At 40.8% G+C, this 14,968-nt stretch overlaps 1 protein-coding gene across 1 annotated transcript in view; it reads right to left on the bottom strand.

Annotated features, from left to right (window-relative positions):
• Nucleotides 1–7,097: 7,097 nt before the first annotated feature.
• Nucleotides 7,098–14,968, bottom strand: part of ADCY9 (adenylate cyclase 9) — a 156,940-nt gene continuing 149,069 nt past the window's right edge. The window contains exon 11 of the mRNA XM_037154685.2: nt 7,098–9,920. Coding sequence (XP_037010580.2) covers nt 8,729–9,920 — 1,192 coding nt within the window. The 3' untranslated portion in view covers nt 7,098–8,728. The remainder of the gene's footprint in view (nt 9,921–14,968) is intronic.

Below are 14,968 nucleotides of genomic sequence, written 5' to 3' on the forward strand. Positions count from 1 at the left end.
CTAGGTTTTCTCTCAAAGCATGCAGGTCTAAGCCTACTGTAATTCTGCCAACAAAATGGACAATTGAAAGAGATGAGGAAATTTGGAAATAAGATTCTGAAAGGATCGAAGTGGTCCTTTGTATTAGCTACATAAGAAAAATGAATTGAAGAATTTGAATCACTATCAATGTGATTCATACAATAAATTCTTTCAATAAATTTTGTCCCACTTGAAATATTTTAGAAAAAAAGTATGCTTTTACCCTAAATTACCTGGATAATTGTTTCATATCTTTTATTAAAAAATATTTTACTTATTTTTAGAGAGAGGGGAAGGTAGGGAGAAAGAGAGGGAGAGAAACATTAGTGGTTGCCTCTCATGCTCCCCCCACTCGGGATCTGGCCCGCAACCCAGGCATGAGGCCTGGCTGGGAATCGAACCAGCAACCCTTTGGTTCACAGGCCAGAACTCAGTACACTAAGCCACACCAGCCAGGGCTCCAATCTCTTCTTAAAATAGTTTTACCTTATCTTCTTAAGCATTATTTGTATGTTTCCTGAAAGCTCATATAAATAACATTCTTCAACATTAAAAAACATACAAATAAATGTGTAAGTTCTCCCAGTATCATGGTACATTAGGATCTTGAGAAGTCTATGGAAGTCCTCGACTGAAATTTTTGGAGAGTATAACCCGTCTGGCAATTAAGATAAATAGGAGACCAAGGACCATATTCAGCCACATTCTCCTGTGCTAGTTAGTATTCTAAATGCAACTGTGGTGATGCCAGAAGTCTTTATTTTTGAGGAAGAAGAGACATCATTCTGGCAAACCAAAATTACCAAAGAAAACATTTTGTTATAAAACTTGCTTCTAAAAAGTAAACGCTTGGTTTCCTTAGTCATCAGTAAATAGTCAACAGTACATTTTTTACCCAAGATCCCCAAATTGGTGTGGAAATTGCAAACTATGTTGCATGTTATTTCAAGTTAAATGGTCAAGTGATACTTAGTTTTTTCTTTCCCTCTCTCTAATATATCCCTGAAATAAAATGACCTAACATTTTACATAATAAAAATCTACTGTGTAATAAATAATGTATATGATCTATTGCTGTTATATTAGTAGGTAGTACAGGACATCAACATAATCTGTGTTTTTACACCAATATATATATGTTAGTGTAAAATATATATATATATATATATATATATATATTTTTTTTTTTTTTGCCTCTCTTTCCTGGTCTTTGTTAGCACATGAAAAGAGATCCATATGGACACTTGAATAATTTAAAAACTTCTTCCTTCTAAGCATACACTAGATAATACCTTAAAAATCCAACACATAATTCAAGTAGTAAGTCTTACAAAAAGAAGGGGAGAGGGAGCAAAGGGAAGATGTGTTTTACCTCGTCGGTCACTTACTGTCTACTCTGATCATTTAAATGCACAATGTCCCACTTCACCACCTAAATTCTTTGTTCTTTCCTGACAAAGGAAGGGAGAAGCCAAGAAGTTAGATCATTTGGATTTTTCAGTATGCTCTGTTTTCTGGCTGCATAGCTGGAAATCATGGACAACAATGAGGTGGACCTGGGCAGGCCACTCAGTGGCTCTGAACCTGAGCTTTCAAATCTGTTGTACAGAAGACTACCTCTGTCTACCTATTTAGATGAGGCATCATGAAGACAAAAGGGGTTCCAAGTATTTTGAGATCCTTGGTGGAAATATATCATATAATGAGAGACTACTTTATATGTAGAGGCATATTTGCATATGTGAGAGCTGAAGAGTTACTTTCTCTAAATAAAGTATCTACTAAGCTTATTGCTGTAGTTTTATCTATAGCCCTGAAGTTAGGGAATGAGGATGACATGGCACTGAAACCTTCTTGGGAGGTCAATGATGATGGTGGAATGGGAGTGAGGACACGTGTCCTTGGAGAAGAAAGTCCATCTGTAACCCAGAGAGACAGCTGAGTAGGACTGGTCCTGGGTCAGAGGACTTCCAGAGGCCATTTCTGGAGACCTCAAGAGCCAGGGAAGCTGGGGAGAATGAGAGACGGTGGTCCTGAAAAGGAAGGGTATGGTGAGCCCCTGAGGTTTGTCCTGAGCACAGGATGTCTACGAGGGAGTCCAAGCAGAGAACACAGATCTACATCACCCCCTTTCCCATTCTGCCCCATTCCTCAGAATCTCATGGACAAGTTTCCAAATAACTCTTTTCTGATACCATTCCTCACTCTCCCAACATGGAAGGCAAGTCTTTTGTTTTGAGAAAATCAAGGTCAGAGGAAGACAAAGAAAGAGCAACTCTTTCAGAGGACTGCTGGAAGCTGGGCTGCCTTGTCTCACAACCAGGCACAGGGCAGAGACGGGGTAGGCAGACTTCCAACCACCATGTTTTTCAGCGAGCAGGAATGACCTTTACTGGGTGATTATTCCTGAAAGGTTCCCACCAGCCAAATCAGTACTGGCCAGTGCCTTGTTTTATCCAGCTCTGTGACCCTCCTGCTGGGACCCAACTTCCCATCAGGAGAGGATTGTTTTAAAAATAAAATGTATAAAATCTGATGAGTAGCATGTGGAGTGGCCCCTCTCTTATTGAGGGTCCAACACAATATTGAGGTTCCAACTACACAGTATTGGTGTAGTTGTTTTCTCTGAATGTTTCTCATCTGTTGCTCTTTCTTAAGACTAAGCAATCCATAACACCATAAGCACAAAAAAATTTCTAATGGGTTACAGAAGATACTAAGAGCCACTGCTTTAAAATGCCAATATGGAGCCCTGAGCAGATAGCTCAGTTGGCTAGCATCAACCTGCTACGCCAAGGGTGAAGGTTCCATCTCCAGTCAGGGCACACACAAGAAGCAACCAGTGAATGCGTAAATAAGTGGAATGATAAACCGATGTTTCTTGCTCTCTTCAAATCAATTAAAACAATGTCATTATGGAAAGGATGTTACTGTGGGACCCCAGGTATCTTGTTGAACCTCCTTTCAGTTTACTGGTGGAATTCATAACGTGGGAGCTCTCATGGAAAGCAGTTTCTAATCACAGCTGTTCCTCCAATATTCTCAAGTATTACAGCAAATTTAACAACCCAAATAAAGGGGATTTTGGTATTATTTGGCACATAGTAGGTTGCCAGTTACTTCTCTGTTGGAAAGAATTTGACTATATTTATGCAGGGCCCAGCAGAAGTAATGCCTGCTTGAGTGTGGTTGGTAAGATAATAATATGGGTGTAATAATTTATAGTTTTAATTTGAAAATTTCACCTAAAATGTCATATGGTGCACTGGAGCGTGATATTGTTATGTTACAGAATTATATGCTTATGATTTTGTAATAAAAGATTTTGTAATAAAATAGGGGCATTACTTGTGCTGGATCCTGAATATTGAAAAGCTCTTTGAGTAGCACTTCAAATATATTTAGGTAACTCAGACATAAAATGCTAGAACATAATTTTGATTGGAAATGCATATATAAATAAGCAGCATTAACATTTTAATCAAATTCCCAACAGAGTCCAGAAATGCTTGGAAATTTAATCTGCAGGTAGTTATAATTTAAAATCATCATTCCTCTAGTTATTGCAAATCAGCGGTATTTTATTTGGAAACTCCTGAAATTGTATGCAACATTAAGATGGTTTATTTTTATGTGCATTTTCTTTCTGGAACTCTCGAAATTGTATGAAACATTAAAGAACTTCTGAAATTGTATGCAATATTAAGAGGGTTTATTTTTATGTGCATTTTTTTTCTGGACAAAGGAGCCACAACTTTCATCAAATTATCAAAGGCTTTGTGAGCCAGAAAAAGGTTAAGAATAGATGCTGTTGATGACAGATTTCAGAAGGCACTCAGATTGCTCAATACATGATTGCTTAATTCACTTCTCCTTCCGACTTTCAGGCCCAGCAGGAATATGAGAATTCCCCAAGCTTAAATTACTCTAATACACAGTAACAATTCTTTGGAGTCATGTTATTAAAAAAACAATTTTTACAAAGGAACTGTATAAAAATAGATGCTTGGGGAGATTTTAAATTTACATGTATATGGTGTGCAAGTGTGTACTTTTTCTTAATCACTTCCTCTCATTTATCTTTCCCCAGTTAGCTTCTTCTTCCTGGACATGGGAACAATTCCAAGTGGCCATGACAGATTCTCACAGCAGAACAAAGCAAACACGTGTGAGATTTTAGATGAAAGAGAAACCACAAATGTTAAGTTCTAAGACTTACTGCAAAAATTAGAGGCTGCCTTTCTGGGTCATTTGAGAAATCCTCTAAGTTCCTGAGTACTCGTTCTAGTAGAAAGACCTACGTACTCATAAGACCTTCCATGCAACAAAGACCACTACTCCCTAACTTCTCTGGAAAGGTTCCTAAGAATGCCTCTGGCCCAGTGCCAAGAGGAAAGAATTTCTTCAAGGAGTAGAGTCCTCATTGGCACCAGATTCCAGCAGAGAATCACCTAAAGGTTTGTTCCCCCAAGCGAATGAGCAAGGACAGGCCCTGATCTTCACCCCTCTTTACTGAGTATATACAAGAGGATTGTGTGTGCCGTTTGCTCATAAATACTGGACCCACCAGGAAAAACCTCTTAAGAAAAGACTCTAAACCTTAGCAGACTCAGTTTGGTTCCAGATTTGGAAGTGTTGTGAACCCCTAAGATATGTATAAATGGCGTTTTCCTAGGAAGAGGCTCTGTGACTTCAGATTCGGAAATGGGTTTGTGACTTCCTCGTAATATGGGCATCCCCAGGAACTCTGCAAGGGGAGACGCTACATGGGTGTACCTTTTCAGAAATCCTACTTCATTTTCTCGGTCAATTCCTTCTCTTTAAAAAAAATTTTAACTCACTTTTAGAGAGAAGGGAAGGGAGGGAGAGAGAAATATCAATGTGTGGTTGCCTCTCACGCATCCCCAATGGGGGACTTGGCCTGCAACCCAGGTGTGTGCCCTGACTGGGAATCAAACTGGCAACCCTTTGGTTTGCAGGCAGGCACCCAACCCACTGAACCATGCCAGCCAGAGATTCCTTCTCTTAAGATAATGTAGGAAAAACTATTTTGAAGGTTCAATAAAATAGGGATGTCATCACAAGCAAAACTACCCTATAACCTGCTGTTTTATTCTTTTAAAGTTCCATGTAAAAATAACTTTTCAACCAAAGTAACTGTAATATGTACATTAAAGGAATTTATGAGCCCTGACCAGGGTGGCTCAGTTGGTCAGGTGTTGTCCTGCAGAGTGGAAGGTTGCTGGTTCAATTCCTGGTTAGAGCACATGACTGGGTTGCGGATTTGGTACCTGGATGGGGTGTATACAACAGGCAGCCAATTGAGGTTTCTCTCACTCTTTCTCCCTCACCTTCCCCCCTCTCCAAAAATAAATAAATAATAAAATCCTTCTTAAAAAACCTCACAGGACACATAGGGTTTTTAGTTGCTTTGTTTTGAAATCATGATACAAAAGGAAGTCAAATCTTCCTATTTCAGCCAAAACTTTCAGGAAACAAGGGGTGCCCCAATCTCTGAAGTGGTACTGATCTTTTCAGTGAGGAAATACCACACTCAAATATTTAGATTTTAGAATATTTTAATGATGTCCATTTCTTCAGTAGATGCATTTTGAAATTATAGAATTAACAATTTATCAAGAGTAGAGCAATAGAAAGATGGAAAATGCAAACAGTTGGCTCTTGCTAATTTAATTTCAGATTCTAGGCATGATGTGATTTTCCAAAACAACCAACCAAAAAATGCTTACCACAAAAAAAATCTAGAAATGCAAACACAGATGAATCTTTGGAAACTACAAATTATTACAGCCCACATAATGGGAAGCACGTGGCCCTTTGGCTCTCAATGTCATGTGCAAATGTGCAGGTGTCTCCACGAGTGAAGTCAGTGTTAATGGAGTCGTGCGCAGGTGTTGCATAATCTGTGCGACTCTTCAAGCTAAAGGGTTTAATAACTGATGCTCTACATTTGTTTGCATTGGATAAAATTATGTGCTTATTTATACATATATACAGTTTGATCTGACCTGGGGCCAAGAAGAAAATAGCAATTGCAACTCAAAGCAACTATTTACACACATTCAATTCTGAAGTATTGCTTTCTGTCCTAAGTTCAGAAGAGGTATTGCCACTCTGAAGAATGCATCCATCCTATCAGTAGCGCTTGAACCTGCTGCTTAGAAACCCCTCTGTCTTTAGCAACTATCTGTTCAATGCCAACTGGGTGAGATGCAAGGCATTTCCATTGCAGAGATTCTGTGGTTCCGTGTTGAAGTATGCTTCAGAGTGGGAAACTGGGAAGGACTAGAGAGCACATGTGAACTGGTTATTTAGGAAGGCTCAGGGTGTTTTTTAAAGACAATTTTGAACTCTGGGTGAGCTGTCCATCAAAGACTCCAGTTTGCACAATGCTGAACCAGACCAACAGGTGATCTGACTCTCTCCCTGCAGTTTGCAGTCTCTCAGGTTCCCAGGGTCAGGAATCATAAACACCTTCATAGGAGGGGAAGGAAAAGAAGAGTTTGATAGGGAGGAAGTACGTGCAGAGATGAACTTTGTAGAGCACATTTTGAACAGAACAGCAGAGACACTGGTAACTCAGAGGCAACCACCCAGCCCCTTAGGTGCTGTCAGAGCTAGAGAGCCTGGAGTGGAAAGGCAAAGGAAAAGAGCCGCACTCAAACACACACCTTAATACTGACGGGAGAAACCCCGAAAAAGCCCACAATCCCTACAGACAAGGAGAGCATCAGGTAGTGTTTTTTTTTTAAATAAAAATTCTGCAATATTTTATAAGAATACATTCTTTAGAAGCAAGAGGTATTGTCACACCATCCTTTCTCCGGCATTGGAAGAACAACACAGTGACAGTAAAACCTGAAGGAAAATCGTAGTTACTGAGAATGTTCTCAATTCCCAGGACACTGAGATCCCGGCTATAGCTGTACAGCCAGGTGGTCATCCCATGTCCCCTGGGGAGATGGCTAATCAGAATCAATATTTCATGATGCCGGAAATGGCAGGTTCTGTACGAATTTGGGGAGGAGAAATGATAACAGGACTTAACACAGATGTGAAAGTTACACATAGATTTACCAGTGAAAAGCAAATGCACAGAGCATGTCGGTAAAGACCTTAAACAGAGAAGGAGTTAGTCCTCAAAATATCACATGAGCAGTAGGCCACTGTCACCTTAAAAATAACTATGACTATGACGAGGCAACTCTAGCCTGAGTTTGGTTCTACATAAGCTTCAGACTCCACATGGCAAAACATAATTACAAAGAGAACTGGCAACAAAGGGCACAGAAGTGAGTTTCCTAGGTTATATACACTGCCCCTAGTTTAATGCCTCGTTTGCATCCAGACGATTCTGTTCCAACCTATGTTGGAAGAACTCCATCTAGAGAGGGATGACATTCGCTCACCAGGCCCAATCCTGCCGAAAATAGGCCCTGTGCAGTCTGAGAATGGGAAGGATGGAGAAACTTCTTGAATGTGTGAAGGCCAAGACAGCACTGGCACTGTCCTGCCGTCTTTGTGCTTTGCTCAGACCGCCTGCTTCACACCCAGCAGGGTTCTGATCCAATCCCTGCAGCATCAAGCAGGGCAGAAGTAGCGGCATTCAGTTTAAAAAACGGCAGAGAGCTTCTCTGACCCAGAGCTCTGGCCATGTCCACTGGGATCCTGCTTGGTCCCCTCACAGGGGAGGTGGCCCAAAGTGGCTGAAGCACTAACAGATAACTTCTCGTCCTCTGCTGAGTGCCTTTGGCAGATCCCCAGAGTCTATTTCCCTTCACCAGAATGACTCGGCATTCCCTCCCTGAAAACATGCTTCCTGATAGACAGATAAATAAATAAATAAATAAACGAAACCCTCAGACACTTATTTTCATTTCCCTCTCAGACAAGTCAGCCTCAAAGACAACCCCCTTCACTCCCAGATGGAAGACCCCTTGGCACGAGGGCAGAATAAAAATAGCTTTTAAATACCTGAGGCTTTGTTACTGGTTAGCATTTGGAATCCTGGCCTGCATGTGGAGGATTGGGGAGTGGGGCACCCACAGCCCACAAGGGCTCAGGTGATCTGAAAGGTGCAGGGAGGGAGGGACGCCAGGCTGTCCTGGCTGATTGCTGTTCTCAGCCCACGCCCCAACCCCACCTTGACATTCCCTCTCAGTGAGTTACTGGCACTTAATCTCAGATTCATAAATGCAAGTGTGTGCGCATGTAAGCGTTTACGTAGAAAGATCAGGTCATTGGAAAACATTACTATGTATATAGAAAAAAAAACCCTTCAAAAACATTGTATTAGCCCAAAAAAAGTATCTCATGAGAAAAAGCAATAAAAGTGATATCTTAACCGCAGCTTTTGTCTTAAAAAGCCAACAATACCCAATGCCATAATCTCACCTGTGGCCTCTTTCCCTAATCTCTGAAGCCACAGCCAGCCCCTGAAGGCACTTGTTCTCCATGCTGCTGAACAATTACACCAAGGGAAGAGGGTTCCAGGGAGAGAAAAGGGAAAGAAATGGATGAAAATGAACCCTGAATAACTGTGATCTACACAGAAGTTAGGGCTGCAATGACCACATGGCACCACATCTAGGGATGGAAACTGTGGCGCTTGGAACACACAACAGCCAAATATGAAATTATTGTGTTTTGATGAACAGAGCACCGCGGGCAGCATCCAGGTGCTGCATCACACACTCTTTGAGACATTGAGCTTAGTGAGTTCATTGGCTTCTTCCATCCCCATGTCTTCACAGTCACTTTTTTCTATGGCTTTGCCGAATCGACACCTTTCTTCAGTTTTGACTGGTTCTTTCCAGGGTCTCTTAGAAGACAGGTGAGTGTCCTTGGCCTGTGTGTTGTTCTCAGAACCCAGAGATGTCTTGTCCAAGTTCTGTACAGAAGGCACCAGGTTGGCAATCTCATCTGTGGGAGACCGTCCGATGCTGCCATCCACCTGGACTCGGATGTCTGGGGAGATGGAGAGCTGGTGCTGTGGCACAACCCCATTGTCCGTGCACTTCGGATAAAGGTAGGTCTTCATCTGACCTTTGCCCTTAACATTCACCGTGCCCCTGTAGTCAAAGTCGTAGCCCATCTTGCTTAGGACACGGTAGCTTTCTTCACTCACCTGGATGCGGCACTCCACTCCTGTGGTGTCCATCCTGCTGGCAATGTTGACAGTGTCTCCCCAGATATCGTACAGCAGCTTGGTGGTGCCGATGACCCCTGCTGTCAGGGGTCCGTTGTTGAAGCCAACTCTGAGCTTGAAATTGAACCACAGCATGTTGTTGTTGAAGTCATCCACCACACGCATCATCTCCTTGGCAAACTCAAACAGGATCTGCAGGTGCTCCTGTGGGTGGCTGCCATCTTGGCACTGTGTGGTATTCAGTCCTGATGCAGCCATATATGTGGCCCCAATGGTCTTAATCTTCTCAATGCTGCTATAATCTGGCTTGCTCAGGAGTTCGTCGAAGTCCCCAATCAGCTCATTGAGGACCCGGTAGCACTCCTTGCCTCCCTCATAGTTCTCCTCATAGAACTCACTAAAGTTGACAATGCTGGCAAAGATGACTCCCCCATTGTCGTGGTTCTTGGAGTAGGTCTGGGAAACCTTCAGCTGCTCTGCCACATGGTAGGGGATGATGTTCCTCAGCAGCCAGTCGGCTTGGTCCCTCATGCTCTGGATCTTGGTGCGGTGAAGGTCTGCCTCCACGTCCCCATGGTAGTGAAGGCGGTAGCTGACCTCAAATTCTCGATTTAGGAACCAGACCAACAAGAGCAGAAGGAAGAAGACGAGAATCACTTCCTGGCCAATCAGGCTGGCTGGTCTCCTGCTGTCATGCGGCAATGAACTATTGCATGGATTCCTCTCCGAACTGGAGAGGAAAGAGAAGAGAAAGATGTCCCTTTTTAAATAAATCTTTTAAAGAAAAGGTTACTCTCAGTACTTCCAGGTTCTGAAATAGCCCAGCTAACCAGTCTGCATAAAATTGTGTCAAGCTCAAACCTTTGACTACCTGCAGCTGCAAAACAATCCAATTCTGTTTAGTTGGCTGCCTAAAGATGTGAAGAGATAAAGACTGACTTCTATAACTAATTTCTTTAATAAATACTCTGTAATTGCTTTGTTTTTCAGAAGTCTTTAGTTCTTTGGTTTAAAAAAATCTTTCCCCCCCCAACTTTTTATTTTGAAAAATGTCAACCTTATGGGAAAGTTAAGAGGCTAGCAAAAGAAGCCTTTATACATCCTTCTCTTAAATTCAACTGGTGTTAACATTTTGCCACTTTGCCTTTTCCCTCTGTCAACACACACACACACGTTTGCACATTCACACACTTGTTGCCTAACGTTCTGAAAGCTGCAGACATCATGGAACTTCAGTCCTGATTATTTCAGTACAGATCTCTTACGAGTAAGAACATTTTCCTACATAACCACACTACTGTCACACCTAAGAAATTTAACATTCTCCGATATATTCCCTTTTTAGATTTTTCTTTTTTAAATGTTTTTTAAGATTTTATTTATTTTAAGAGAGAGGGGAAAGGAGAAAGAAAGGGAGAGAAACATCAATGTGTGGTTGCCTCTCACATACCCCGCACTGGAAACCTGGCCCATGTGCCCTGAACTGGGAATCGAACTGGCCACCCTTTGGTTCGCGGGTCAGCACTCAATCCACTGAGCTACACCAGCCAGGGCCACTTTGTAGATTTCTAATCCAACTTTAGTTTTAAAAGACTTGTAATTTAAAAATAAATAAATAAAAGATTTGTAATTTTACAAAGAATTTTTCTAAGTTCTCTACTCTTTGCCTTTATAAACATTTGGCAAAATACCATTCCCTCCACTATGAGTTAGTTTTGTTTTGCCAGTCATTTAAGACAATTTCAACATTTTTAAAGTATAAAACATGTACTTTTAAGAATAATACATGTAAGAATTTTAAACAGTATAAACAATAAAAAAATATGTGTCCTTTCTTCCAGGTGAATAACACTGTCATTTTCTTGAGGCTGTGCATGATTGTAATGCACAGATGTACAGTAACAGCAGACTCCCTCCTGGGGGCCCCAGGTTGTGTCCTTCTCCTACTACTGGGACAATGCTGCACTGTATCACTGTGTGTAAGAATAAGTCAGTCTGGGGAATAAACTGGAAGTAGCATTACTGAGTAATTTAAAATACTGTGCATTTACACTTCCACTAGAAACTTGCAACGTGCCCTTCTTACTTCTCTCCTCTCCAAGACCAGAGCCTGTGGTCAGGGGCTGTCCTTCGGTTCCACAGTGTGGAGGGTGACAGCTGTGACCGGAGCTCTGGAGATTAACATGAGGAACACACCCTCTTGTGAAGTTTATTAAAAAAAATATATATATATACACACACGTATACATATATACATATACATATATATAAAACAATTTAAACCACTACCTACAATATTTAAAAAGAAAAAATTCATTTGTCAACCTGCCATCCTGAGGCTATCACTGTTAACATTTATTTAAGTTCCTTCTAATCTTTCTTCTATTTGTTTATAACATTGTGACTGTTCTGTTCTGATAAATTTTGTACCTTGATGTGTTTCTAAAGTGCACTGAGTAGGATACTAGGTTTTATGTAACAAAGGGCTGGGTCACCATATAAATATGATGATATATGAAATGGATGGGTCCTCCTCAGTTCAGAGAGCTCCATGGCACAGAAAACTGAATTCTTTACTCAAAGTGTTTAATTAGTTTTATTGTTTCCTGTAACTAAAGGATAGTAAAAAATAATGGAATTGACCAAAATGGCTACCACAGCCCTCTCTGAAGCACAGTCACGATGCCCTGGCCTTAGAGTGATGACACTTGGGCTCTGTTCTGGCTGGACCACTGCAGAATCCTAGAACCTTGGGCAAGTCATGTCATCTTTCCAAGCCTCAATTTCCTCACGTGAAAACGGAAGAAAGGACATGGTATTACCAAGTCACTACTGGCCTAAGGCTCTTTACAGAAAGAAGTTAACACAACAGATCACAGGCTGCCATCTGTAGAAAAGTCTTCTGGCAAAGGTGCCTGAGGCAGTCATCAGAGAACGTGGGCATGGTAAGGTGCCCACCCCTTCTTCATAACAGGGGCTCACCAAGCCCAGACTGTACAAGCAACTTGCTTTATACCGAGTATCTGCCCTCCTTCTGAAAGCCTGCAATTTTGGTTCAAGCTAGAAGAAGGTGCCTATGTGACAAGCCTCCCAGGTAACCCTGGGCACTGAGTCCCTACAGGGCTTCCCTGGTGGACAACATTTCACATGCACTGTCACAGCTCACGGCTGAAGGAATTAAGTGTGTCCCATACAACTCTGCTGGGAGAGGACTCTTCAAAGCTGGCACCTGGTTTCCTTTGATTGCAACTCATGTGCCTTTTCGCTCTGCTGATTTTGCTTTGTGTCCTTTTGCTGTAATAAACCATAACCACAAGTATGACTATATGTCAAGTCCTGAGTCTTCCTTGCGAATTATCAGACCTGGGGTCGTTTGGGGGAACCCTGATACAGATTCTATGACTTGGTGCCTGTGGATCAAGAACCAAAAAAGGCCTCTACAATAAGACACACCATGCTTCACTTACTTATTTTCCCAGCAGTCATTTAAACAAATGGCAATACATATAAATCTCAACCACTGAACAACATAATTATTTACTGTAGATGACTAAAACAGATTTATGTCTAGCCCCTCAAACTTCCAGTTGGATTTAGAGTAGGGAGAGGAGAAAGTGAACCTTCTCTCTACGTGTGAGCCCATCTCGTTGGGTTAGGACCTTTCTTTCTGTTTCTCCAAAGTGGTGACACAGAGGAACAGCTCTCTTTATGAGTAGATATCAACAAGGCTTAATGTCCCCTTAAGAGCGAAACCAGGCATTGTAAATCCCTTGGTAGAAAGGGATGCTGTGTCTAGCTTTCCTCAATAGTTCTACTGGTTTTGTTGCTTTTCTTGTGTGCTGTGGCCAAAGTTGGCCATGTAGCCTAACTCTGGTGACAGGCACAGGCCAGTTCCCTTTGGGTGGAGGAGGGGAGCAGAGAAATGTGGGCCAGTATGGAACAGAAAGAGGAACAGAATGCAATGTTTGTTTTTACCTTTGCTTAAAAAAGTCTTAATGCACAGATTTACTGTTAGTTCCCAAGGGGCTGCCCTGCAACAGAATAGATCTGTAACACACAGATGGGAGAATGACTTCAGATCTATAACCTGTATTTCTTAATTCTACTACAGAAGGAAAAAAGTGATGGCGCTATTCCTAAATTTGAATAGCAAAGGCCAGTTTCAAAAGGAGGAATTTTATGTGACTAAATACAAGAGTCAATTTATGACTTAGTAATTGGACATTAAAACATGAAAAGTAAAATATAGTATAATATCATAGAGAAGAAGGATTTAATCTTAAAGATAGAAAACAATGGTCAATTGTGGTTCTAATCAGCTAAACACAGGATTTTGTTATATTTTGGTGCCATATAAAATCTATGCCTAGAACGCAGGGGTGGGGGATCACCAGGATGGGACACAGAGGGGCTTCTGGGGTCTTAGTAATATTCTTTTTGGTCTGAATGGTAGTTAAGTGGGTGCACTACTTGTGAAAATTCATTGAGCTGTACTCTTATGATCTGGGTACTCTCTTTTGTTTATGTTATACATCATTGAAAATTTAACTTAAAAGGAGCTACTAAGTGTTTTGCTTTTACATAGTGTAGTTGTAGTCATACATAGAAACACATTTGCACCTGGCTTTTGTTCCACAGTTACTTAAATTCTCCTTCCAAGGTCTAAATGTCCACAAATATTTAATTTTTTAATTGTAGAACAAGAAAAATACAATCACTCATTATTCATTACTAGAACATAACTAGTAATGTTATATCTATACTAGTTAGATATAAGATATAGACTATATCTTACCATATCTTATCTTACATTTTCATATATAATGAATTACCTAGCTATAGCTACAGAACATATATAATTTCACATAATAAATGACAATGAAAATCATAAATGTTTCCCATGTTGCTTCATTTTAATAGTTACAAATTTAAGTATGTGTATCATAATTTCTTTTTTATTGACAACTGAGGTTGCTGATGACTTTTCAATATTATTAATCACTGTGATTGATATTTTTGAGCATGCTGAATTATCTCCTCAACAGATTAAGCAAGAACAGAATTATGCACTTAAAGGCTATCGCCATTTTTATAGCTTGTAAAATCACTTTCTAAAACAATTGTACCATTCTGAGGAGTAAGACAGCATGGCAGAAAAAGCATGGCCTGGTTGTTAGCGAGGCCAGGGTTTAAGCACTGACAGTGACCAGAGGTGAGACAATGGGCAGGTTCTTAAATTCTCTGATCTTCAGCTTCCTGGTCCAGACAAAGTCACCTAATGTGTCAGTTTATTAAGTAAACTTATATTTTATAAATGCCTAGTAGTTACACAACCAGCTACACCAGCAGCAATTGATGAATGTGCCATACCTTGGCCTACACTGGGTATTTTCACTATAACTTTTAAAAGATCCTATCTATCTATCTATCTATCTATCTATCTATCTATCTATCTATCCATTCATCACCTATTATTGTTGTTCAAGTACAGCTGTCTCCATTTTTACCCCACCATGCGCCCCCCACCCCACCATCCCCAGCTCCTACCCTCAAACCTACCCCCTTTGGCTTTGTCCATGTGTTTAAAGGTCCAATTTGAAAGACCAAAAGGAATTCTGTAGTTATTTAAACATGCAATGACTTCGGTAGTAACATATTTACCTATCACCTACATTTTCTCTTGTGAATCTTTTGGTTATTTTCTGTCTTTTACCTGTGTAGGTCTTAGTTAGCTCTTATTTTTTTTAACAACAGTCCCACAAGATATTTGTCTCAGTC

The sequence above is a fragment of the Artibeus jamaicensis genome, unplaced genomic scaffold, assembly GCF_021234435.1.
Source record: "Artibeus jamaicensis isolate MK-2021 breed Jamaican fruit bat unplaced genomic scaffold, CSHL_Jam_final contig_700, whole genome shotgun sequence".
Lineage (NCBI taxonomy): Eukaryota > Metazoa > Chordata > Mammalia > Chiroptera > Phyllostomidae > Artibeus > Artibeus jamaicensis.